This window comes from Bombina bombina, chromosome 5 (genome assembly GCF_027579735.1).
Source record: "Bombina bombina isolate aBomBom1 chromosome 5, aBomBom1.pri, whole genome shotgun sequence".
In the NCBI taxonomy this organism is placed as follows: Eukaryota; Metazoa; Chordata; class Amphibia; order Anura; family Bombinatoridae; genus Bombina; species Bombina bombina.
Genome location: NC_069503.1, coordinates 1,077,144,536 through 1,077,169,652, shown reverse-complemented (window position 1 = coordinate 1,077,169,652; position 25,117 = coordinate 1,077,144,536). Strand labels below are relative to the sequence as shown.

The following is a 25,117-nucleotide window of genomic DNA, read 5'->3' as shown; positions in this document are numbered from 1 at the left end:
GTATACACTGTGAACTCCTGCACATGCTCAGTAGCAAATGGTGCCTCTGAAAGTGTGCATATAAAAATACTGAGCAATTAAAGTTGTATGATCTATCTGAATCATGAAAGTTTAATGCTGACTTTAGTGTCCCTTTAACACTGAAGAACACTCTTCGTAAAAGGAAAAAAAAAGAGAATTTGTGTTACTATTTACTGTCTTGTCATGTTGTTCTAGTCCATTGTTTGTGTCACTGTGGTGTTCCACAAGATTTTAAAAAAGTTGTGCCATGACTGACTAGTTTAGATGTGTATTGGTGCATTTCAATTTAAAATAGAACTATTTTTGCAATATACTTTCATTAGCAAAAATGCTTCCAGTAAAAGTTATTACTGTTTTTTTGCAGCATATGCACATATCCTGTGAGGGTTTGTGCACCACTATTCAAACACCATCCCTGCTCAGAGAGCTGGCAGCGGTGTTTTTGATGTTTCTATCCCTTAAACTTTTTTCTGTTTTCTACAACTCTTCTTTAATGAATTTTGTAATACATTGGACCAATAGAAAGATTGTACAACTTTCTCTTAAAGGGACATTGTACTGTGGGTGTTAATTTACATTTATGGAATTCCATGTCCATTGGTTCTGAAAATATAAAATGAAATACCTCGTTCATCTTTTTTTCCTTTTATCATTATTCATCAAAATTGTGTCCTTGGTACCACCTGTCTCTTTTTAACCTTTTAACCAGTAGTTTTGCATATATAGGTCAGTGCCTGGAGCAAAATAAACAAGGCTACGTAAATAAGAGACAGCAGCAAAAATTAACTTCCCATTGGGGATTGGGAGAGAGACTATTTTAATTAAAAAGGTTGCTCCTGCAGCAAATTTGAATACAATGAACTGTTTGCCTGAGTACATTGTCCCTTTAATTGAATTGAGGCAAGACAAACACAGACCTCATTAATCAGCCACTCTCTGTTTTGTCAGTATATAGCAGGGTTATAATACAATGTATTTGTTATTATTCTTTAAAACAAATCCCCAATAAAAATGTATATACGAAACAATTGAAATTAATGATTCCCAAATTATTTATATTAGTTAAAGTTATAAACACATTGAATTATATTTATAGAAACCAGATTATGAATCAAATGATACACACTTATGCTGTTATAATATTCTATACAGCAGATCATAAAAATATACCTTTAAAATTAGCCTTACTCACAATAATCGCATTAAAATACCAAAATAAAATACTAGAGTATGGATGGACCGTTAACTTAACAATGCTTAGTTAGACAATATAACAAAATACTTTAACATCCAAATGATATGCCAATTTATTTGGACCAGTGGCGGATTATGGCCTAGGCCAACAAGGCCAGTGCCTAGGGAGGCAGATTTGGGAGGGGCAGCACACAGTACAATGAGCGATAAAATGCAGGCTTTTACAGAGAAGACAATGCACGTGCTCCTTTAAACCGTTGTTTCTTTTAGAGCTGTCAGCATTTTTGCAGTGGAAGCGTTCTTGGTGAGAAACTTGCCTAGGTATATGCTTACAAGGTGAGGCTGGAGGAGAAGGCCTTATGTCTATATGCTGCCTCCCCTTGTCAGCTGTGGTGGGTCTGCGAGTGCAGTGCTTATTGCAGGTCTTAGTAACTAACAGACTGGATGCGTCTGTGCACTGCTTAGATTTATTATTATCAGGTATTTGTAGAGCGCCAACAGGTTCTGCAGCCCTAATCAGCTTGTGATGTCTAATCATAAACTCTCAGCGCTAATGTATGTTATGGGGCAGCAGAATTTTGAGTGCCTAGGGCAGCACAAAACCTAAATACGCCACTGATTTGGACTGAAATAACCTCTTTAGCTACACTAAGGCAAATTCTAAAATATATATAGCAATAACTGTAAGTAATTTATGATATTAAAATACAAAATTCTTTCTAAACATTAATATGTAATACCATTATACTTACTACAACCTAACTAAACCTTTAGAATATCTTTGATTTAAAATATTAAATATACAGTTGCTCATACTTTATCAGATCACCAGTTTGAGAATTCAGTTGATATCCAAATATGTCTATCGTCATATGTTATAGGAGAATTATGCACATTTGTAAGAGAATTAATCTTGATAGTCTCTTATCCACAAAGAGTGTCCCAACGTATTTGTCTTACAGAAAACTGTGTTCGCACACTGGTCTCTCTATAAGCAAAAATGGCCGCAAGCAGGATTGCAAAAAGTCACCAAGCAAAGTTTTTCCACCAAGATCTTTTTCTCTCTGTACAGGGAGCTTTTGTCTGAGATAAAACTCCTCCCCATGTCTTAATCATTCGATAGATTTGGATACTTTTCTCTGATTGGCTACTGGGAAATTCATTTTCAACAGCCAAATGCCATGTGACTGTAATACTCGATTTAGGCCATCGGGAGCAGCAAACAAAGAAAAAACAGTTTCATTTTTAAATTGCTAACAGTAAATACAGTTCTTATATATTTTTATTCAATATACTATATTTTCTAGTATTAATAAGTCAAATGTTCCATATATGGTCCATTTAATATAATTTATTCTGAGTATTTCAAGATTAAACATGAATTTACTTAAAAATGCATTTAAAATCATATTTTCTAGGAAACGATTTAAAAGGATTATAATACCTTCATCATGGACTCAATTACTTTCTCAGTTATCATCTTAATATCGCATACATACCTTGAGATCAGCAATCAGATGTAGTTTCATATAATTGTATCTCTATAGGATTACTACCCCATATAAAGATTAAGATTTCATATCTGTATATCTCTTGCTGAGTGTATAAAACATATGATATTATTTAAAACATCAATTATATATGTACTTTTTAGATGCCTGAAAAATATAAAGAATGTTATTAAATTTGAAATAAATTGGATATTTTAAATTGACTATAGCTATTTATTAAATTCAGCAAATATTCATATTTAATGTTATACAAATAGACAATCTCATATCCATTAATGTTTGAAAACTATATATATGATTTGTTCAAACTTCGAATCCTTAAGACTTCTATGCTTTAAAAAATACATAGGTTAAGACATGTTGAAATCTTGATTCTTATGCTTTCAGCTTCTCATATGTTAGCTGTAACATGAGCCCAGACACCTATGTGGATTCAGCTCAGCGTGGGGCAATTTAACACTGAGATAATAGACATCTAAATTTTTGGTCATCCTGGAAAGGTATCTCAAATTGTAGACCTTTCGGCTACCTATCCACAGTTGTTAGTCAGTTTATTACCCATCTTGGGCAGGAAACCCATATATGGGCATACACATCTGAGGGCTTCATAATGCTAATATTTACTTTGAAGTGGCCCATTGGTTTTATCTATACACAGGTCTAAATCTTTCTAATATAACTAGGAAAACAATTCATTTGATGAATTGGGACAAAGGCCTGCAATGCGTCCTTAACATGAGAAAGGGGGTCTGTGTCACAAACAGCCTCACAAATAAATGGATCATTTGGTGTAGACAAATATATATATATATATATATATATATATATATATATATATATATATAGTATTTCATAACACTCACAGATATCCTGACAGTTTGTATTTACAACTCGCAGAAATCTAACACATTGCGTGTGCGTATTCCATACTACTAGTTGGTAGTGAAATTCACAGCTAGATACAGAGCTTGTTTCGCTAGATAAATAACTTAAGGTTATACACAGCTTAGCTCTGTAAAAGAGTATGACAAAATAAACCTTTGCAAATGCAAACCTGAAAATCTTTAATAACTTAAATGTAATACATTAGTGACGCATCTATCATCCTTTGCTGTGACTGGGGTTATATATCTTACTAAAATGTCTGTTTAAATACACAACAACCATTACAAATGTTTTCTCCCCATTAAGGACTGCACGTAAAGAATTTATCACTGCGAAATATGTGGAACACAAGTTTTCCAGAAAGATGTGTGCTTCTGTGGCTGAGAAAATGAGCGAGTTACTTGAGGCTGTTAAATCCAGGGACTTACTTGCACTAATACAAGTCTATGCAGAAGGAGCAGAGATTACCGAACCACTGCTGGAATCTGGACAGGTAAAATTGCTTTATTTGTTATTAGAGGAAGGGCCATACATGAATACAGTGATGCCCAGAATAAACATAATTCAGGTCTAAATCATAAGATATGTTCTGTGTTATAGGAGCCAGGTGAAACAGCTCTTCACTTTGCAGTCCGCACTGCTGACCACACCTCTCTTCCTTTGGTTGACTTCTTGGTACAAAACTGGTAAGGAACGTTAATTTCACACTGTTAAGCTTTGTTTTTATTACTTATGCTACAATTTACCATTGTGTTGCTTTAAAATGGATCCAGGTGGATCTGTTGTTTGAAATCATTTGCATAACCAGTATAATATTATCGTACATGACGATATTGATAAGGGCAGTGAACATCATAGAGAATTGGATGTAAAAGATGCAGGGATAGAAAGGTCAAAACTAAAATGTGCAAAAATACATTTCAATTTAAAATGGAAGCATTTTTGTAATATACTTCCGTTAGCAAAAATGCTTTTAGTAAAATGTATTACTGTTTTTCTGCGGCATACGCACATATCCTGTGAGGGTCTGTGCACCAGTATTCAAGCTCAGAGAGCTAAAAATGATGTATATTGCTTCTGTGAAGAGGGAATTTGTGTTATACAATCCACCACTGACTCTGAGGAGGCATGGTGTTTGCATACTGGTGTACGGCCCTCACAGCATATGTGTGTATGCCTCAGAAAAACAGTAATTACTTCCACTAGAAGCATTTTTGCTAATGGACGTATATTACAAAAATTCTTCTGTTTCACATTGAAATGCATTCATGCACATTTCATGTTTCACCTTTCTATCCTTTTAAGATTTCTAGCTATAACCAAACATAATTGATCATATTACAGTTGATCAATGAATCGCAACGATATTACAGCTGAAAAATGAGTAGCTAAGCTAGTGTCATGCACACAAATTAGTCACTGTTATTAAAGTAAGCTGTTAGTTAACGTTGCTAGAACAGTGTTTGTTTTTGTTTGTTTTTTTCCAGATTTGCAGTACTTTTTAAAGGGCAGTTAACAATCTGTAATTACAAGATATTTCTGTTGTGTTGCTATGGAATAACATATCAGCCAAATCTTAACGTTTTAAAACAAATTAACATACTTTTTACTGCAATTGTTTTTTAAAAGCCAAACTCTATTCACCATTTGCCCTATTTGGCAGAACCAATCTGAGCTTTAGTTCACATACAATAAGGCTAGTCAGTGTCATAAAGTTAGTATTAAATGCATTTTTATCAGTGAAAGTCAATTAGGGACAGCTATGTAGCAGGGTTGGCCTTGATAAGTCAGCAGGTGCATTTCAAGTTCTGAGAGTTAAAAATTGCTAAATTTTCAGATCTAAATTATATGAAAAGGCAATAAAATAAATAATCAAAATATATCACAAAGTAGTAGTTCATAACTAAACATTTTATATACAAATCTCAAGGTGTTTACTCTCCCTTTAAATGTAAGAATCAGTGTATTTGTGATCTAATAATAATGTGTTAGGTGCTTTGATTCTTCATGATAAAAATGTGCAGACAGAGCAAACGTATCAAGAAATATGGTGAATCCACCAATAACCAGCTACAGCCTTAGCTAAGACATTCTTCATAAGATGCAGCCAATCAGTGGCTGTTAATCCACAATAAATGGGGAGGGCGGAGCCTCTCAGTTTACACTTGACAAATGAACTAAAACATGAAGTTTATTATCTATCTTCCCCATGAGGTTATTATTTAATGTTAAATCTACAAATGTAGGTTTCCTCACCATTTCTGATTATTTTGAAACTTGAGTAGTGCTTTCTATTATTATTATTATAATAATATATATTTATATAGTGCCACAAAATTCTGTTTCAATAACCCTTCCTCAGCAAAACCCCAAATTCTTAGATTAATAGGGTTGCACCGATACCGATACCAAGTATTTGCCTGAGTACTTGTACACATATACACATATACGGCGCAGGTTTTGGCGCAAGCGTGGGAACCTGCGCCACCCGTAATTTCACCTCGCACATCAGGGTATTACATATACGGCGCGGGCATTTCCTAAGTGCCGTAAGTCAGATAAACTAGCGATGTCCAGAAATGAGCGTAAATACAAATTTCTGGAGTCGACAGTGACTTACGGCACTTTCGAAACTGCTGGCGCCTAAGAAAAGTTAAGAAAATAACAAATCTCCCGTAAAAGTCTAACACTTCTCGCAAAAATAAGCCTGACACGTAAAACCCCTATATCCCCCCCTCTCATTACTAATATTAAATGTATTAACCCCTAGACCGACAACCCCCCACAACGCAATATGCTTATTTAAACTATTAATCCCTATATCCGCCATCAAACCCACACTGCAAGTAATAACTAAATTGTTAACCCCTAAACTGCCATAGCCCACAACACAATAAACCTATTCAAGTATTAACCCCTAAACCGCCATAGCCCACATAGCCTACTAAATGTATTAACCCCTAATCTGCTGCCGCCAACGTCGCCGCCACTATAATAAAGTTATTAACCCCTAAACCTAAGTCTAACCCTAACACCCCCCTAACTTAAATATTATTTAAATAAATCTAACTAAATTTACTATTATTAACTAAATTATTCCTATTTAAAACTAAATACCTGTAAAATAAACCCTAAGATAGCTACAATATAATTAATAATTACATTATAGCTATTTTAGGATTTATTTTTATTTTACAGGCAACTTTGTATTTATTTTAACTAGGTACAATAGTTTTAAATAGTTATTAACTATTTAATAACTTCCTAGTTAAAATAAATACAAATTTACCTGTAAAATAAATCCTAACCTAAGTTACACTAACACCTAACACTACACTATCATTAAATAAATTAAATTAAGTACAATTACCTAAAATTAAATACAATTAAATAAAATAAACTAAAGTATATAAAAAAAAAACTAAATTACAGAAAATAAAAAAAATTAAAAGAATTTTAAACTAATTACACCTAATCTAAGCCCCCTAATAAAATAAAAAAGCCCCCCAAAATAATAAAATTCCCTACCCTATACTAAATTACAAAAAGCCCTTAAAAGGGCTTTTTGTGGGGCATTGCCCCAAAGTAATCAGCTCTTTTACCTGTAAAAAAAAGATATACAACCCCACCCAACATTAAAACCCACCACCCACACACCCAACCCTACTCTAAAACCCACCCAATCCCCCGTTAAAAAAACCTAACACTACCCCCTTGAAGATCTCCCTACCTTGAGCCGTCTTCACCCAGCCGGGCACAAGTGGTCCTCCAGAGGGGCAGAAGTCTTCATCAGATCCGGCTATGGTGGTTTAGGGGTTAATACTTGAATAGGTTTATTGCGTTGTGGGCTATGGCGGTTTAGGGGTTTTTAATTTAGTTATTACTTGCGGTGTGGGTTTGATGGCGGTTTAGGGGTTAATAGACTTTATTAGTTATTGCGGTGGGGGATTGCGGTTGACAGGTAGATAGACATTGCGCATGCGTTAGGTGTTAGTTTATTTTTCAAGGCATTTTCGGGAGTTACGGTGCTCCCATACTCAGCGCAAGGCCTGCTACGGCTGCCTTTTATGGCGAGGTAAAAATGGAGTAAGATTTCTCCATTTTCGCCACGTAAGGCCTTGCGCTGGATATTGGAGACCGATTTACGACGCGGTCCCATGTTAGCTTATGGGAGTAAAAATTGCAAGCGACGGGTGAAATATACGTGCGTAACTTGTATGCTACGCCGTATATGTAATACCAAAATCGCGTAAAATCTGGCGTCGCCGGCTTTTGCGTGTGACGCTGCATATGTAATGGAGGGCTAAGTGTGAAAAAAAATGCTGAAACTTTTTTTTAAAAAAAAAAGGTCAATGTTGGGACCAATTTAAAAAAATTAAAAAAGATTTATTGATTTGGTAGAGCTTTATATACCCTTTATGGAAACAAATGTGAGGCAAAATAAAAGTTACCGATTACTCCATGACAACTAAATGTATGCTATTAATGAACATCTGACTTATTTGTAGGCTTATTTAAACAGTGTGTTGTGTGCTGGCATTGCCATAAAGCTTTATCTCATTAAGCATACAGAGTAGCTGTACTTTATACATTTTTAACAAAAAAAATTGTCAGTTGAATGTTAAAAATAAAATAAAATAATGGAAATTTTAATTACAGCAAGATTGGGAAAATAAATGAAAAATATTATTTGAAGCTCTCGTTATATCTGCTCAGTAGATTGCTTTTATTTTTCAGTGGAAACCTGGATAGGCAGACAGGAAAGGGCAACACTGCTCTACACTACTGCTGTATATATAACAAACCAGAATGCTTAAAGCTGCTGCTAAAGGGCAAACCAACTATTGATATAGGTAAGTGTCTCCCTGCTCGCTCTCTTGTTACCAATATCACTGCACATTTTATATAAATATCTCGCTCTCTTGTTACCAATATCACTGCACATTATATATAAATATCTCAGCTCGCTCTCTTGTTACCAATATCACTGCACATTATATATAAATATCTCGCTCTCTTGTTACCAATATCACTGCACAGTATATATAAATATCTCAGCTCGCTCTCTTGTTACCAATATCACTGCACATTTTATATAAATATCTCGCTCTCTTGGTACCAATATCACTGCACATTATATATAAATATCTCAGCTCGCTCTCTTGTTACCAATATCACTGCACATTTTATATAAATATCTCGCTCTCTTGGTACCAATATCACTGCACATTTTATATAAATATTTCGCTCTCTTGGTACCAATATCACTGCACATTTTATATAAATATTTCGCTCTCTTGGTACCAATATCACTGCACATTATATATAAATATCTCAGCTCGCTCTCTTGTTACCAATATCACTGCACATTATATATAAATATCTCGCTCTCTTGTTACCAATATCACTGCACAGTATATATAAATATCTCAGCTCGCTCTCTTGTTACCAATATCACTGCACATTTTATATAAATATCTCGCTCTCTTGTTACCAACATCACTGCACAGTATATATAAATATCTCAGCTCGCTCTCTTGTTACCAACATCACTGCATATTTTATATAAATAACATAATTTATGTAAGAACTTACCTGATAAATTCATTTCTTTCATATTAGCAAGAGTCCATGAGCTAGTGACGTATGGGATATACATTACTACCAGGAGGGGCAAAGTTTCCCAAACCTCAAAATGCCTATAAATACACCCCTCACCACACCCACAAATCAGTTTAACGAATAGCCAAGAAGTGGGGTGATAAGAAAAAAGTGCGAAAGCATATAAAATAAGGAATTGGAATAATTGTGCTTTATACAAAAAAAAAAATCATAACCACCACAAAAAAGGGCGGGCCTCATGGACTCTTGCTAATATGAAAGAAATGAATTTAACAGGTAAGTTCTTACATAAATTATGTTTTCTTTCATGTAATTAGCAAGAGTCCATGAGCTAGTGACGTATGGGATAATGACTACCCAAGATGTGGATCTTTCCACGCAAGAGTCACTAGAGAGGGAGGGATAAAATAAAGACAGCCAATTCCTGCTGAAAATAATCCACACCCAAAATAAAGTTTAATGAAAAACATAAACAGAAGATTCAAACTGAAACCGCTGCCTGAAGTACTTTTCTACCAAAAACTGCTTCAGAAGAAGAAAATACATCAAAATGGTAGAATTTAGTAAAAGTATGCAAAGAGGACCAAGTTGCTGCTTTGCAAATCTGATCAACCGAAGCTTCATTCTTAAACGCCCAGGAAGTAGAAACTGACCTAGTAGAATGAGCTGTAATCCTTTGAGGCGGAGTTTTACCCGACTCGACATAGGCATGATGAATTAAAGATTTCAACCAAGATGCCAAAGAAACGGCAGAAGCTTTCTGGCCTTTTCTAGAACCGGAAAAGATAACAAATAGACTAGAAGTCTTTCGGAAAGACTTAGTAGCTTCAACATAATATTTCAAAGCTCTAACAACATCCAAAGAATGCAACGATTTCTCCTTAGAATTCTTAGGATTAGGACATAATGATGGAACCACAATTTCTCTACTAATGTTGTTGGAATTCACAACCTTAGGTAAAAATTCAAAAGAAGTTCGCAACACCGCCTTATCCTGATGAAAAATCAGAAAAGGAGACTCACAAGAAAGAGCAGATAATTCAGAGACTCTTCTGGCAGAAGAGATCGCCAAAAGGAACAAAACTTTCCAAGAAAGTAATTTAATGTCCAATGAATGCATGGGTTCAAAAGGAGGAGCTTGAAGAGCCCCCAGAACCAAATTCAAACTCCAAGGAGGAGAAATTGACTTAATGACAGGTTTTATACGAACCAAAGCTTGTACAAAACAATGAATATCAGGAAGATTAGCAATCTTTCTGTGAAAAAGAACAGAAAGAGCAGAGATTTGTCCTTTCAAAGAACTTGCGGATAACCCTTTATCTAAACCATCCTGAAGAAACTGTAAAATTCTCGGAATTCTAAAAGAATGCCAAGAAAAATGATGAGAAAGACACCAAGAAATATAAGTCTTCCAGACTCTATAATATATCTCTCTAGATACAGATTTACGAGCCTGTAACATAGTATTAATCACAGAGTCAGAGAAACCTCTTTGACCAAGAATCAAGAGTTCAATCTCCATACCTTTAAATTTAAGGATTTGAGATCCTGATGGAAAAAAGGACCTTGCGACAGAAGGTCTGGTCTTAGCGGAAGAGTCCACGGATGGCAAGAGGCCATCCGGACAAGATCCGCATACCAAAACCTGTGAGGCCATGCCGGAGCTACCAGCAGAACAAACGAGCATTCCTTCAGAATCTTGGAGATTACTCTTGGAAGAAGAACTAGAGGCGGAAAGATATAGGCAGGATGATACTTCCAAGGAAGTGATAATGCATCCACTGCTTCCGCCTGAGGATCCCGGGATCTGGACAGATACCTGTGAAGTTTCTTGTTTAGATGAGACGCCATCAGATCTATTTCTGGAAGCTCCCACATTTGAACAATCTGAAGAAATACCTCTGGGTGAAGAGACCATTCGCCCGGATGCAACGTTTGGCGACTGAGATAATCCGCTTCCCAATTGTCTATACCTGGGATATGAACCGCAGAGATTAGACAGGAGCTGGATTCGGCCCAAACCAGAATTCAAGATACTTCTTTCATAGCCAGAGGACTGTGAGTCCCTCCTTGATGATTGATGTATGCCACAGTTGTGACATTGTCTGTCTGAAAACAAATGAACGATTCTCTCTTCAGAAGAGGCCAAGACTGAAGAGCTCTGAAAATTGCACAGAGTTCCAAAATATTGATCGGTAATCTCACCTCCTGAGATTCCCAAACTCCTTGTGCCGTCAGAGATCCCCACACAGCTCCCCAACCTGTAAGACTTGCATCTGTTGAAATTACAGTCCAGGTCGGAAGAACAAAAGAAGCCCCCTGAATTAAACGATGGTGATCTGTCCACCACGTTAGAGAGTGTCGTACAATCGGTTTTAAAGATATTAATTGAGATATCTTTGTGTAATCCCTGCACCATTGATTCAGCATACAGAGCTGAAGAGGTCGCATGTGAAAACGAGCAAAGGGGATCGCGTCCGATGCAGCAGTCATAAGACCTAGAATTTCCATGCATAAGGCTACCGAAGGGAATGATTGTGACTGAAGGTTTCGACAAGCTGAAATCAATTTTAGACGTCTCTTGTCTGTCAAAGACAGAGTCATGGACACTGAATCTATCTGGAAACCCAGAAAGGTTACCCTTGTCTGAGGAGTCAATGAACTTTTTAGTGAATTGATCCTCCAACCATGATCTTGAAGAAACAACACAAGTCGATTCGTATGAGATTCTGCTAAATGTAAAGACTGAGCAAGTACCAAGATATCGTCCAAATAAGGAAATACCACAATACCCTGTTCTCTGATTACAGACAGAAGGGCACCGAGAACCTTTGTAAAAATTCTTGGAGCTGTAGCTAGGCCAAACGGCAGAGCCACAAACTGGTAATGCTTGTCCAGAAAAGAGAATCTCAGGAACTGATAATGATCTTGATGAATCGGAATATGCAGATATGCATCCTGTAAATCTATTGTGGACATATAATGCCCTTGTTGAACAAAAGGCAAGATAGTCCTTACAGTTACCATTTTGAACGTTGGTATCCTTACATAACGATTCAATATTTTTAGATCCAGAACTGGTCTGAAGGAATTCTACTTCTTTGGTACAATGAAGAGATTCGAATAAAACCCCAGCCCCTGTTCCAGAACTGGAACTGGCATAATTACTCCAGCCAACTCTAGATCTGAAACACATTTCAGAAATGCTTGAGCTTTCACTGGATTTACTGGGACACGGGAAAGAAAAAAATCTCTTTGCAGGAGGTCTTATCTTGAAACCAATTCTGTACCCTTCTGAAACAATGTTCTGAATCCAAAGATTGTGAACAGAATTGATCCAAATTTCTTTGAAAAAACGTAACCTGCCCCCTACCAGCTGAGCTGGAATGAGGGCCGCACCTTCATGTGGACTTAGAAGCTGGCTTTGCTTTTCTAGAAGGCTTGGATTTATTCCAGACTGGAGATGGTTTCCAAACTGAAACTGCTCCTGAGGATGAAGGATCAGGCTTTTGTTCTTTGTTGAAACGAAAGGAACGAAAACGATTATTAGCCCTGTTTTTACCCTTAGATTTTTTATCCTGTGGTAAAAAAGTTCCTTTCCCACCAGTAACAGTTGAGATAATAGAATCCAACTGAGAACCAAATAATTTGTTACCCTGGAAAGAAATGGAAAGTAGAGTTGATTTAGAAGACATATCAGCATTCCAAGTTTTAAGCCATAAAGCTCTTCTAGCTAAAATAGCTAGAGACATAAACCTGACATCAACTCTGATAATATCAAAAATGGCATCACAGATAAAATTATTAGCATGTTGAAGAAGAATAATAATATTATGAGAATCATGATCTGTTACTTGTTGCGCTAAAGTTTCCAACCAAAAAGTTGAAGCTGCAGCAACATCAGCCAATGATATAGCAGGTCTAAGAAGATTACCTGAACACAGATAAGCTTTTCTTAGAAAGGATTCAATTTTCCTATCTAAAGGATCCTTAAAGGAAGTACCATCTGACGTAGGAATAGTAGTACGTTTAGCAAGGGTAGAAATAGCCCCATCAACTTTAGGGATTTTGTCCCAAAATTCTAATCTGTCAGACGGCACAGGATATAATTGCTTAAAACGTTTAGAAGGAGTAAATGAATTACCCAAATTATTCCATTCTCTGGAAATTACTTCAGAAATAGCACCAGGAACAGGAAAAACTTCTGGAATAACCACAGGAGATTTAAAGACCTTATCTAAACGTTTAGATTTAGTATCAAGAGGACCAGAATCCTCAATTTCTAAAGCAATTAGTACTTCTTTAAGTAAAGAACGAATAAATTCCATTTTAAATAAATATGAAGATTTATCAGCATCAACCTCTGAGACAGAATCCTCTGAACCAGAAGAGTCATTAGAATCAGAATGATGATGTTCATTTAAAAATTCATCTGTATAAAGAGAAGTTTTAAAAGATTTGTTATGTTTACAAGAAGGAGGAATAACAGACATAGCCTTCTTGATGGATTCAGAAACAAAATCTCTTATGTTATCAGGAACATTCTGAACATTAGATGTTGATGGAACTGCAACAGGTAATGGTACATTACTAAAGGAAATATTATCTGCATTAACAAGTTTGTCATGACAATTAATACAAACAACAGCTGGAGGAACAGCTACCAAAAGTTTACAGCAGATACACTTAGCTTTGGTAGTTCCAGCACCAGACAGCGATTTTCCTGAAGTATCTTCTGACTCAGATGCAACGTGAGACATCTTGCAATATGTAAGAGAAAAAACAACATATAAAGCAAAATTGATCAAATTCCTTAAATGACAGTTTCAGGAATGGGAAAAATGCCAAGGAACAAGCTTCTAGCAACCAGAAGCAAAGAAAAATGAGACTTAAATAATGTGGAGACAAAAGCGACGCCCATATTTTTTTAGCGCCAAATAAGACGCCCACATTATTTGGCGCCTAAATGCTTTTGGAGCCAAAAATGACGCCACGTCCGGAACGCCGACATTTTTGGCGCAAAAGAACGTCAAAAATGACGCAACTTCCAGCGACACGTATGACGCCGGAAACAGAAAAGATTTTTTGCGCCAAAAAAGTCCGCGCCAAGAATGATGCAATAAAATTAAGCATTTTCAGCCCCCGCGAGCCTAACAGCCCACAGGGAAAAAAGTCAAATTTTTAAGGTAAGAAAAATAATTGATTCAAGTGCATTATCCCAAATATGAAACTGACTGTCTGAAAATAAGGAATGTTGAACATCCTGAGTCAAGGCAAATAAATGTTTGAATACATATATTTAGAACTTTATTAAAAAAAGTGCCCAACCATAGCTTAGAGTGTCACAGAAAATAAGACTTACTTACCCCAGGACACTCATCTACATGTTTGTAGAAAGCCAAACCAGTACTGAAACGAAAATCAGCAGAGGTAATGGTATATATATAAGAGTATATCGTCGATCTGAAAAGGGAGGTAAGAGATGAATCTCTACGACCGATAACAGAGAATCTAAGAAATAGACCCCGTAGAAGGAGATCACTGCATTCAAATAGGCAATACTCTCCTCACATACCTCTGACATTCACTGCACGCTGAGAGGAAAACCGGGCTCCAACCTGCTGCGGAGCGCATATCAACGTAGAATCTAGCACAAACTTACTTCACCACCTCCATAGGAGGCAAAGTTTGTAAAACTGATTTGTGGGTGTGGTGAGGGGTGTATTTATAGGCATTTTGAGGTTTGGGAAACTTTGCCCCTCCTGGTAGGAATGTATATCCCATACGTCACTAGCTCATGGACTCTTGCTAATTACATGAAAGAAATCTCTGCTCGCTCTCTTGTTACCAACATCACTGCACATTTTATATAAATATCTCGCTCTCTTGGTACCAATATCACTGCACATTTTATATAAATATCTCGCTCTCTTGTTACCAATATCACTGCACATTATATATAAATATCTCGCTCTCTTGGTACCAATATCACTGCACATTTTATATAAATATCTTGCTCTCTTTTTACCAATATCACTGCACATTATATATAAATATCTCGCTCTCTTGGTACCAATATCACTGCACATTTTATATAAATATCTCGCTCTCTTGTTACCAATATCACTGCACATTTTATATAAATATCTCGCTCTCTTGTTACCAATATCACTGCACATTTTATATAAATATCTCGCTCTCTTGTTACCAATATCACTGCACATTTTATATAAATATCTCGCTCTCTTGGTACCAATATCACTGCACATTATATATAAATATCTCGCTCTCTTGGTACCAATATCACTGCACATTATATATAAATATCTCGCTCTCTTGGTACCAATATCACTGCACATTATATAAAAATATCTCAGCTCACTCTCTTGTTACCAATATCACTGCACATTTTATATAAATATCTCGCTCTCTTGTTACCAATATCACTGCACATTATATATAAATATCTCAGCTCGCTCTCTTGTTACCAATATCACTGCACAGTATATATAAATATCTCAGCTCGCTCTCTTGTTACCAATATCACTGCACATTTTATATAAATATCTCGCTCTCTTGTTACCAATATCACTGCACATTATATATAAATATCTCAGCTCGCTCTCTTGTTACCAATATCACTGCACAGTATATATAAATATCTCAGCTCGCTCTCTTGTTACCAATATCACTGCACATTTTATATAAATATCTCGCTCTCTTGTTACCAATATCACTGCACATTTTATATAAATATCTCGCTCTCTTGTTACCAATATCACTGCACATTATATATAAATATCTCAGCTCGCTCTCTTGTTACCAATATCACTGCACATTTTATATAAATATCTCGCTCTCTTGTTACCAATATCACTGCACAGTATATATAAATATCTCGCTCTCTTGGTACCAATATCACTGCACATTATATATAAATATCTCAGCTCGCTCTCTTGTTACCAACATCACTGCACATTTTATATAAATATCTCAAAATGTTTGATGTCCCCTAAAAAAGGTCATATATTCCCCAATGCAGCCTCTGGTTTGAACTGCTAGGCAATCGTTTAGTCATTTAGTAATAAAATAAATAGCGGATTGTGAGAGGTGCATGACTTACATAGAGAGAGGCACACCATTGATTAGAGTTGCCTGTAGGTGCTGTCTGTGATGCCTAATGACAAACTGGGTTTTTATATCGCTATTTTGTTTACTCACATATTGGCTTTTTTTAACACAGTTTGACAGCCAATCACAAAGCACACAGGTACACTTGATTGGTGTAAATCTACCAGTTAAAATCTCTATGCACCAAAGTAGGCCTCAGGGGCAATTCAAATTGGATGATAGCTGAGTAAAATATATATATTGCAGGCATTTTCCTTCTTAATACAAGGAGAGTCCACGGCTTTATTCCTTACTGTTGGAAAATACTAAACCTGGCCAACAGGAGGAGGCAAAGACACCACAGCCAAAGGCGTAAATACCTCTCCCACTTCCCCCATCCCCCAGTCATTCTTTGCCTTTCGTCACAGGAGGATGGCAGAGAAGTGTCAGAAGATTTCGGAGTTGTTCCTCAGGAGGGATATATGCCTTTTATTATGGAACTAGAGTTTTAAGTAGTCTTGTCAGCCTCTCAGTGAGAGCATTGACGAAAGTTAGAGTCTGGAGATGCAGGGAGAGTCTTTCTGCGAACCAATCCAGACTGCCTGCTAACAGCTCCTTAAGCAACCAGTGTTGAAGAGTTTCACGGTCTGCTTTCTTAACTCAAGTCCATGTCAGGAGCGATGCTACAAGACTGTCACACTTGAGAGGCTGTGTTTCTGTTCCACAGCACAGATTCTGGCAAGATCGTTTCAATTTTTACTTATGTTGAAATTGCTGAAGACAGGGTCACAGTGTGAATCCTTTTATAGAATCATGGGTTAATATCTCCTGAGGGAGGTTATTGAACTTTGGGGATTAATCATATGTGTTTCTTTGATTTATGCTGCTTTTTTGTGAGATTTATTTTTTGGGCTCATAGACTGTTGTTATGCGGTAACGGAACATACAGGTGTTTTACTTTCACTTTGAACGCTGCACAGCTTAATAACATTGGCACGCTTTTTCACATAGCAGGGGCAGTCATGCATTGCTCACCACGTGACCGGGTGTGGTCACACTTTAGTTTTCTCTTTCCTGACCGAGCTAGCTGTCGGAGAGGTCGCTTTTTCTCTGGGTGCCTGGGTCTAGTAGGTGGTGAGTGCCCCAGTCATTGGGAGTATATAGGTACCGTTTTTGAGAAAAATAAAAAGTTCATTTATTTGTATCCTACTGTTGTTAGCGCAATCTATGGAGGATCCTGATATGCTTGAGGGTACTCCCTCTATTCCTAATAGTAATACCTGTCTATATTGTGAGGAGGTCTTGGTGTGCCCGTCCTCTCAACTGTGTTCCATATGCATCAACAAGGTTCTTTTGTCTAAGAAGGTTAACCCCTTTAGTACAACTGAGCCATCCACCTCTGAGGACTCGCCGTCCTGTGAGGTGCGTACCCATCAATCATCTCCATTGTCTCATGCAGTTTCCTGTAGCATGCCTGAGGGAACCTTTTACCATCAGACTTTACCGTGCATTTAAAGACAGCGGTGTCTGAGGCCCTTAGTGCTTTACCTCGCCCTGCTAAGCGCAAGCTAAAGGTTAAACATAGCTCTATGGTCCAGGGGACATCCAGTGATTTACTTGATTTGTCTGCCTTTCAGGTATCCCAGGATGGGTCACACTCTGAGTCTTCAGAGGATGAAATTTCTGGATCGAAGTCTGCTACCTCTAGGCCTCCGGCTGCGGAGGAGCCAGCCTTTAGATTTAAAATTGTACACTTATGTTTTCTTCTAAAGGAGGTTCTGTCTACATTAGTGGTTCCAGAGGCCAAGTTGCCTGATGAACCTTTGATCCCTAAATTACTGTGTACAAGGACAGGGTAGCGCCGCTAATCTTTCCCATACCCGTAAAAATGGCGAATATTATTAAAAACGAATGGGATAGAATTGGATCTTCCTTTTCTCCTTCGTCTGCCTATAAAAAATTGTTCGCGGTCCCGGAGTCTCAGCTAGAGTTGTGGGGTTCCGTCCCTAAGGTGGATGGTGCTATCTCCACGTTAGCTAAGCGTACTACTATCCCTCTTGAGGATAGCTTGTCTTTCAGAGAGCCTATGGATAAGAAAATGGAAACTTTTCTTAGGAAAATGTTTCAGCATACAGGATATTTATTTCAACCGGCAGCGGCTGTTGCCTTGGTTGCTGGAGCCGCGGCCTACTGGTGCGACTCCTTATTGGAATTGATTGAGGTGGAGGGTCCCCTCGACATTATCCAGGAAAGAATTAAGGCCTTGAGAATTGCTAATTCTTTTATCTGTGATGCAAACATGGAGATCATTCACCTAAATGCTAAGATTTCTGTTTTTTCAGTGCAGACGTGTCGGGCGCTCTGGCTGAAATCTGGTCTGCGGATATTACTTCTAAGTCTAGACTCCTTTCCATTCCTTTTAAGGGAAAGATTTTATTTGGTCCAGGCCTGGACTCCATTATCTCCACGGTTACAGGGGGCAAGGGTGCCTTCCTACTGCAGGATAAAAAGAACAAGTCTAAGGGACAAGGCTATCATTTTTGTTCCTTTCGTTCTGAGAAATCCCAACGACAACAGTCCTCCTCTAAGCCTGAGCAAGCTAAGAGTACTTGGAAGCCGGCTCAATCCTGGAATAAATCCAAGTAGAGCAAGAAGCCCGCCGAGACCAAGTCGGCATGAAAGGGCGGCCCCCATCTGGTGCTGGATCATGTAGGGGGCAGACTGTTGCTGTTTTCAGACACTTGGTTCATGAACGTGCAGGATCCATGGGTCCTTGAGGTCATAGCTCAGGGATACAAGATAGGTTTCAAATCTCAACCACCCAAAGGCAGATTTCTCCTTTTAAGCCTGTCTTCAAAGCCAGAAAAGAGGGAAGCCTTTCTTGGGTGCGTGCAGGATCTGTCCTCCCTAGGGGTCATTGTCCCGGTTCCTATTGCAGAAAGAGGTTTGGGATACTATTCAAACCTGTTTGTGGTCCCAAAGAAGGAGGGAACTTTCTGCCCGATTCTGGACCTAAAGTGCTTAAACAAGTTTCTAAATGTCCCGTCGTTCAAGATGGAGACAATAAGTTCTATCCTTCCTCTAGTTCAGGAAGGGCAGGTCATGACCACTATAGATCTGAAGGATGCTTACCTTCACGTTGCAATCCACAAGAATAACTTCCAGTTCCTAAGGTTTGCGTTCTGGTACCAGCACTTCCAGTTTATTGCACTTCTGTTTGGTCTAGCTACTGCTCCAAGAATTTTTACGAAGGTTCTAAGGGCTCTTCTCGCCATTGCCAGAACCCGGGGAATAGCAGTAGCTCCCTACTTGGACGATATTCTGGTACAAACACCATCTTTTCATCTGGCGGAGGACCATTCTGTATCTCTTCTCTCTCTTCTTCGATCTCATGGATGGAAGATAAACTTAGAAAAGAGTTTTCTGATTCCAAGCACAAGGGTAGAATTCCTGGGTACTATAATAGACTCCATATCTATGAGGATATTTCTACTAGATCAGAGACGTTGCAAGCTTGCTTTGGCATGTCTTGCCCTCTGGACCTCCTTAAAGCTATCTTTGGCTCAGTGTATGGAGGTAATTGGTCTCATGGTGCCTAGGGCAGCACAAAACCTAAATACACCACTGCTTCTTAGCAATGAGGGAAGTATCTCAGATTCTGGAGTGGGCAGAGGCCCACAGCTGTTCGTTGTCAGCGATCCGCATTCCGGGTGTGGACAACTAGGAAGCGGATTTTCTCAGCAGAGAATCTTTTCATCCAGGGTAATGGTCTCTCCATCCCGAAGTGTTTGCAGAGATATGCAGCAGGTGAGGGACATCGGAGATAGTTCTTATGGCGTCTCGTCTTAATACCAAGCTACCCAGATATGGGTCGAGGTCCAGGGATCCTCAGGCGGAGCTAATAGATGCATTAGCGGTGCCTTGGAGGTTCAGTCTAATCTATTTTTTCCCGCCGTTACCATTCCTTCCTCGTGTAGTGGCACCCTTCAAGCAGGAGCGGTCATCAGTGATACTGATTGCTCCATCGTGGCCACGAGGGATGTGGTTCATGGATCTGTTGGGGATGTCATCTTTTCCTCCATGGAAATTACCTGTTCGCAGAGATCTGCTGGAACAAGGTCCTTTTGTTCATCAAAATCTAGATTCTCTGAGACTGACTGCGTGGAGATTGAACGCTTAGTCATAGCCAAGAGAGGTTTTTCTGAGAGAGTTATTGATGCTCTCATTCAAGCTCGTAAGCTAGTTACTCGTCGCATCTATCATAAGGTGTGGAGAACCTATTTATTCTGGTGTGAAGAGTGTGGATTACCCTGGCATAAGGTTAAGGTTGCCAGGATCCTATCGTTTCTCCAGGATGGACTAGAGAAGGGTCTTTCTGCCAGTTCCCTGATGGGACAGATTTCGGCCCTGTCTGTTTTACTGCACAAGAGGCTCTCAGAGCTTCCAGATGTTCAGCCTTTTGTTAAGGCTCCGATTAGGATCAGACCCGTGTTCAGATCTAATGCTCCTCCTTGGAGTCTGAATCTTGTTCTTAAAGTTTTGCAGCAGGCTCCGTTTGAGCCTATGCATGAAATTGACATTAAGTTGTTATCCTGGAAGGTTCTTTTTCTACTGGCTATTGCTTCTGCGCGTAGAGTATCTGTGATTGCCGCCTTGCAATGTGAGCCTCCTTATCTGGTGTTCCATTCTGATAAGGCTGTCTTACGTACTAAGTTAGGGTGTCTCCCTAAGGTTGTGTCAAACCGCAACATCAATCAAGAGATTGTGGTTCCTTCCTTGTGTCCTAATCCGTCTTCTTTGAAGGAACGTTTGTTTCATAATTTGGACGTGGTTCGAGCCTTGAAGTTCTATCTTCAGGCTACTAAGGATTTTAGACAAACTCCTTCCTTGTTTGTTGTCTATTCTGGGAAGCGTAAGGGGCAGAAGGTCTCTGCAAATTTCCTTTTTGGTTAAGGAGTGTTATCCGCTTAGCTTATGGGACAGCGGGACATAAGCCTCCTCAGAGAATTTACGGCTCATTCTACTAGAGCAGTGGCTTCCTCTTGGGCCTTTAAGAACTAGGCCTCTATGGATAAGATTTGTAAGGCGGCTACTTGAGCCTCCTTACATACTTTTTCTAAATTTTACAAGTTTGATGTTTTTGCTTCAGCTGAAGCAGCCTTCAGGAGAAAGGTTTTGCAAACTGTGGTGCCCTCAGATTAGGGTCCGCCTCTATTTTTGTCTCTCCCGTTATCATTCAGTGTCCTCTAGAGCTTGGGTATAAGTTTCCCAACAGTAAGGAATGAAACCGTGGACTCTCCTTATATTAAGAAGGAAAACATAAATTATGCTTACCAGATAATTTAATTTCCTTCTGTATAAGGAGAGTCCACGGCCCCCACCCGTGTTCTCCGATGGGCAGCCCCCTAAATTATATTTTTCTTCTGGCACCTTTTATACCCTGATATTTCTCCTACTGTTCCTTGTTCCCTCGGCAGAATGACTAGGGGATGGGGGAAGTGGGAGAAGTATTTAAGCCTTTGGCTGGGGTGTCTTTGCCTTCTCTTGGTGGCCAGGTTCAGTATTTCCCACCAGTAAGGAATGAAGCCGTGGACTCTCCTTATAAAGAAGGAAATCAAATTATCTGGTAAGCATAATTTATGGTTTTTCAATATTTTAAATAACTAAAATACAGTAACTTTAAACAATACATGTATAAATTATTCTCAGGCTAATCTTTGCTCTGAATACATCATTCAAGCTGTGATTTATTTAGTATTTAAAGGGACATTAAACTTTGAGATAGTAATATAAAATGATATATCGTATATATAAAAAAAACTCTGCAATATACTTTAATTATTTATTTTGTCCCCTTTCCCTGCAATTATATTCTAAAATTGTGAGATTTTTAGTTCCTGTTAGAAATGGAAGTGCAGAACACTGTTACATTCCACACAGCCATTTGCTGCACAGTAGAGTGAGCTGTCCCTAATTGGCCACAGCAGAGAAGGTAACCTAAGTTACAACATGGCAGCTCCCTTTGTTTTAGAGACACTAAAACTTTACACTTATTTTGTCAATATTTTATCAGCTAAGTAAACTTTAAAAAACACATCTACATGTTATTCTCAGATTAATCTTCTCTTCAAATGCATCTTTCCATCTAGCATTTATTTAGTCTTTAATGTCCCTTTAAAATGCGCACAAGCAGCCCTGGATTTTATGGGAGTCAATAATGCAACTGCAGGGAAGTTATTATAGCCAGAGCCATTGGCACCTACAACATTTTCCTGAATACCAACACCAGAATTTTCTTTACTAAAATAAGTAAACTATTTTATATTAAAATGCCTCTAGCTTTAAAGGGACACTAAACCCAATTTTTTTTTTCTTTAATCATTCAGATAGATCATACAATTTTAAGCAACTTTCTAATTTACTTCTACAAAAAATGTTATTTGTTCTTTTGCTATCCTTATTTAAAAAGCAGGAATTTAAAGCTTAGGAGCCAGCCCATTTTACATTCTGCACCCTGGATAGTGCTTGCTTATTGGTGGTTACATTTAGCAAACCAATAAGCAAGCATAACCCAGGTTCTCAATAAAAAATGGTCCGGCTCCTATGCATCACATTCCTGCTTTTTAAATAAAGATAGCAAAAGAACAAAGAAAAATTGATAATAGGAGTAAATTAGAAAGTTGCTTAAAATCACATGCTCTATCTGATTCATTAAAGAAAAAAATGGGTTTAGTGTCTCTTTAAGTTCTTGAAATAACATTAAGTTAATTTATTTGCATTTTTCCTAATCATTCTTTGCTTGTTTGTTTTTTCTAATTAACGTGTGTATAAAATGAATGACATTATGTCATTTACAAGCAGAAGGTTTTTAATTCATGTTTTTTAATTACAGTAAACCAGCTTGGTGAGACAGCTACTGACACTGCAAAGAGGTTAAAAGCAGCCCAATGCGAGGAACTGGTAAGTAAATATATACAATTATCTAAAATAGAATTGATCGGCGCTAAAATGGAACCACAACACACAAACACAGATTAAAAGTTCCCTCTACCTTTAAAAGCAACTGTTAGATTAAAATAGGTATTGGTTTGCGCAAACTAATGCTAAAGAGGGATGGGGAAAAAATAATGAATTATTATTTTAAATACAATAATTTTACTAATAGTTCACAATAAAAGTAGTACACAATAATGATACATAATACATAAAATCAATCCATATAAACATACATAATAACTGCACTTAGTGCCAAGACAAGCAATGTGTAAGCTGTACTTAGTGCCAAGAACAGTAGTAAACAATTTAACCCGTTAGTGGCCAGACCTTTTTTTAAATTTTCTTACCGTTAGGGACCAGGGCTGTTTTTACATTTCTGCTGTGTTTTTATTATTATATTTTATTTATGAAGCGCCAACATATTCCGCAGCGCTGTCCATGGATACAATTCATTTAAATAAAACAATATAAGACTTGTAAGAGACAGGACAAAATTTACAAACACATACAGGAGGGATTGAGGGCCCTGTTCCCGTGGCAATTTACAATCTAGAAGGGTAGGAGGTTGAGAAACAGGAGGTGAGACTGCAAGATTGAGAAAGATGTTAATACAAAGTTAGATGAGGGAAATGTTAGGTAAGTGAAATTAATTTATTATTGAGTTAGGTGGTAGGCTTCCCTGAACAGAAAAGTCTTCAGGGAACATTTAAAGTGTTTGTGTTTAGCTGTACTTTTTCTCTTACTCATTTACTTTACCCACACATATTATATACCGTTTTTCTCGCCATTAAATGGACTTTCTAAAGATACCATTATTTTCATCATATCATATAATTTACAATAAAAATAATTGTAAAATATGATGACAAATTTGAAAAAAAAAAACCACTTTTTCTAACTTTGACCCCCAAAATCTGTTACAGATCTACAACCACCAAAAAACACTCATGCTAAATAGATTCTGTCAGGAATCCCTGAAAAACCCTTCACATGTATATATTTATTTTTAGTAGACAACCCAAAGTATTGATCTAAGCTCATTTTGGTATATTTCATGCCACCATTTCACCGCCAAATGTGATCAAATAAAAAAAAATTGTTAACTTTTTCACAAACTTTAGGTTTCTCACTGAAATTATTTACAAATAGCTTGTGCAATTATGGCACAAATGGTTGTAAATGCTTCTCTGGGATCCCCTTTGTTCAGAAATAGCAGACATATATGACTTTGGCCGCTTAATGCTGCTGCGCACCACACTTGTATTATGCCCAGCAGTGAAGGGGTTAATTAAGTAGCTTGTAGGGTTAATTTTAGCTTTAGTGTAGAGATCAGTCTCCCACCTTACACATCCCACCTCATGATCCTTTCCTGACCCCTCTCAAACAGCTTTCTTCCCTCCCCCACCCCCCAAGGGTCACCCCACTCCCTTCTTAAAGGGACAGTCAAAACCAGAAATATTGTTGTTTAAAAATATAGATAATCCCTTTATTACCCATTCCCTAGTTTTGCATAACCAACACAGTTATAATAATACATGTTTTACCACTGTAATTATCTTGTATCTAAGCCTCTTCAGACTGCCCCCTTATATCAGTTCTTTTGACAGACTTGCATTTTAGCCAATCAGTGCTCACTCCTCGGTACATTCACGTGTGTGAGCTCAATGTTATCTATATGAAACACATGAACTAATGCCCTTTAGTGGTGAAAAACCATTCAGATTAGAGGTGGCGTTCAAGGTCTAAGAAATTAGCATATGAACCTCCTAGGTTTAGCT

The 25,117-nt window shown here is 37.7% G+C and overlaps 1 protein-coding gene across 4 annotated transcripts in view; it reads left to right on the top strand.

Annotated features, from left to right (window-relative positions):
* The window catches only part of ASAP1 (ArfGAP with SH3 domain, ankyrin repeat and PH domain 1), a 722,698-nt gene that overhangs the window by 639,066 nt on the left and 58,515 nt on the right, over nucleotides 1-25,117 (top strand). For all 4 annotated transcript variants that reach the window (XM_053715362.1, XM_053715363.1, XM_053715364.1 and 1 more), the window contains 4 exons: nucleotides 3,918-4,104; nucleotides 4,212-4,297; nucleotides 8,349-8,464; nucleotides 23,236-23,303. In XM_053715362.1, the coding sequence (XP_053571337.1) occupies nucleotides 3,918-4,104; nucleotides 4,212-4,297; nucleotides 8,349-8,464; nucleotides 23,236-23,303 (457 nt within the window). The remainder of the gene's footprint in view (nucleotides 1-3,917; nucleotides 4,105-4,211; nucleotides 4,298-8,348; nucleotides 8,465-23,235; nucleotides 23,304-25,117) is intronic.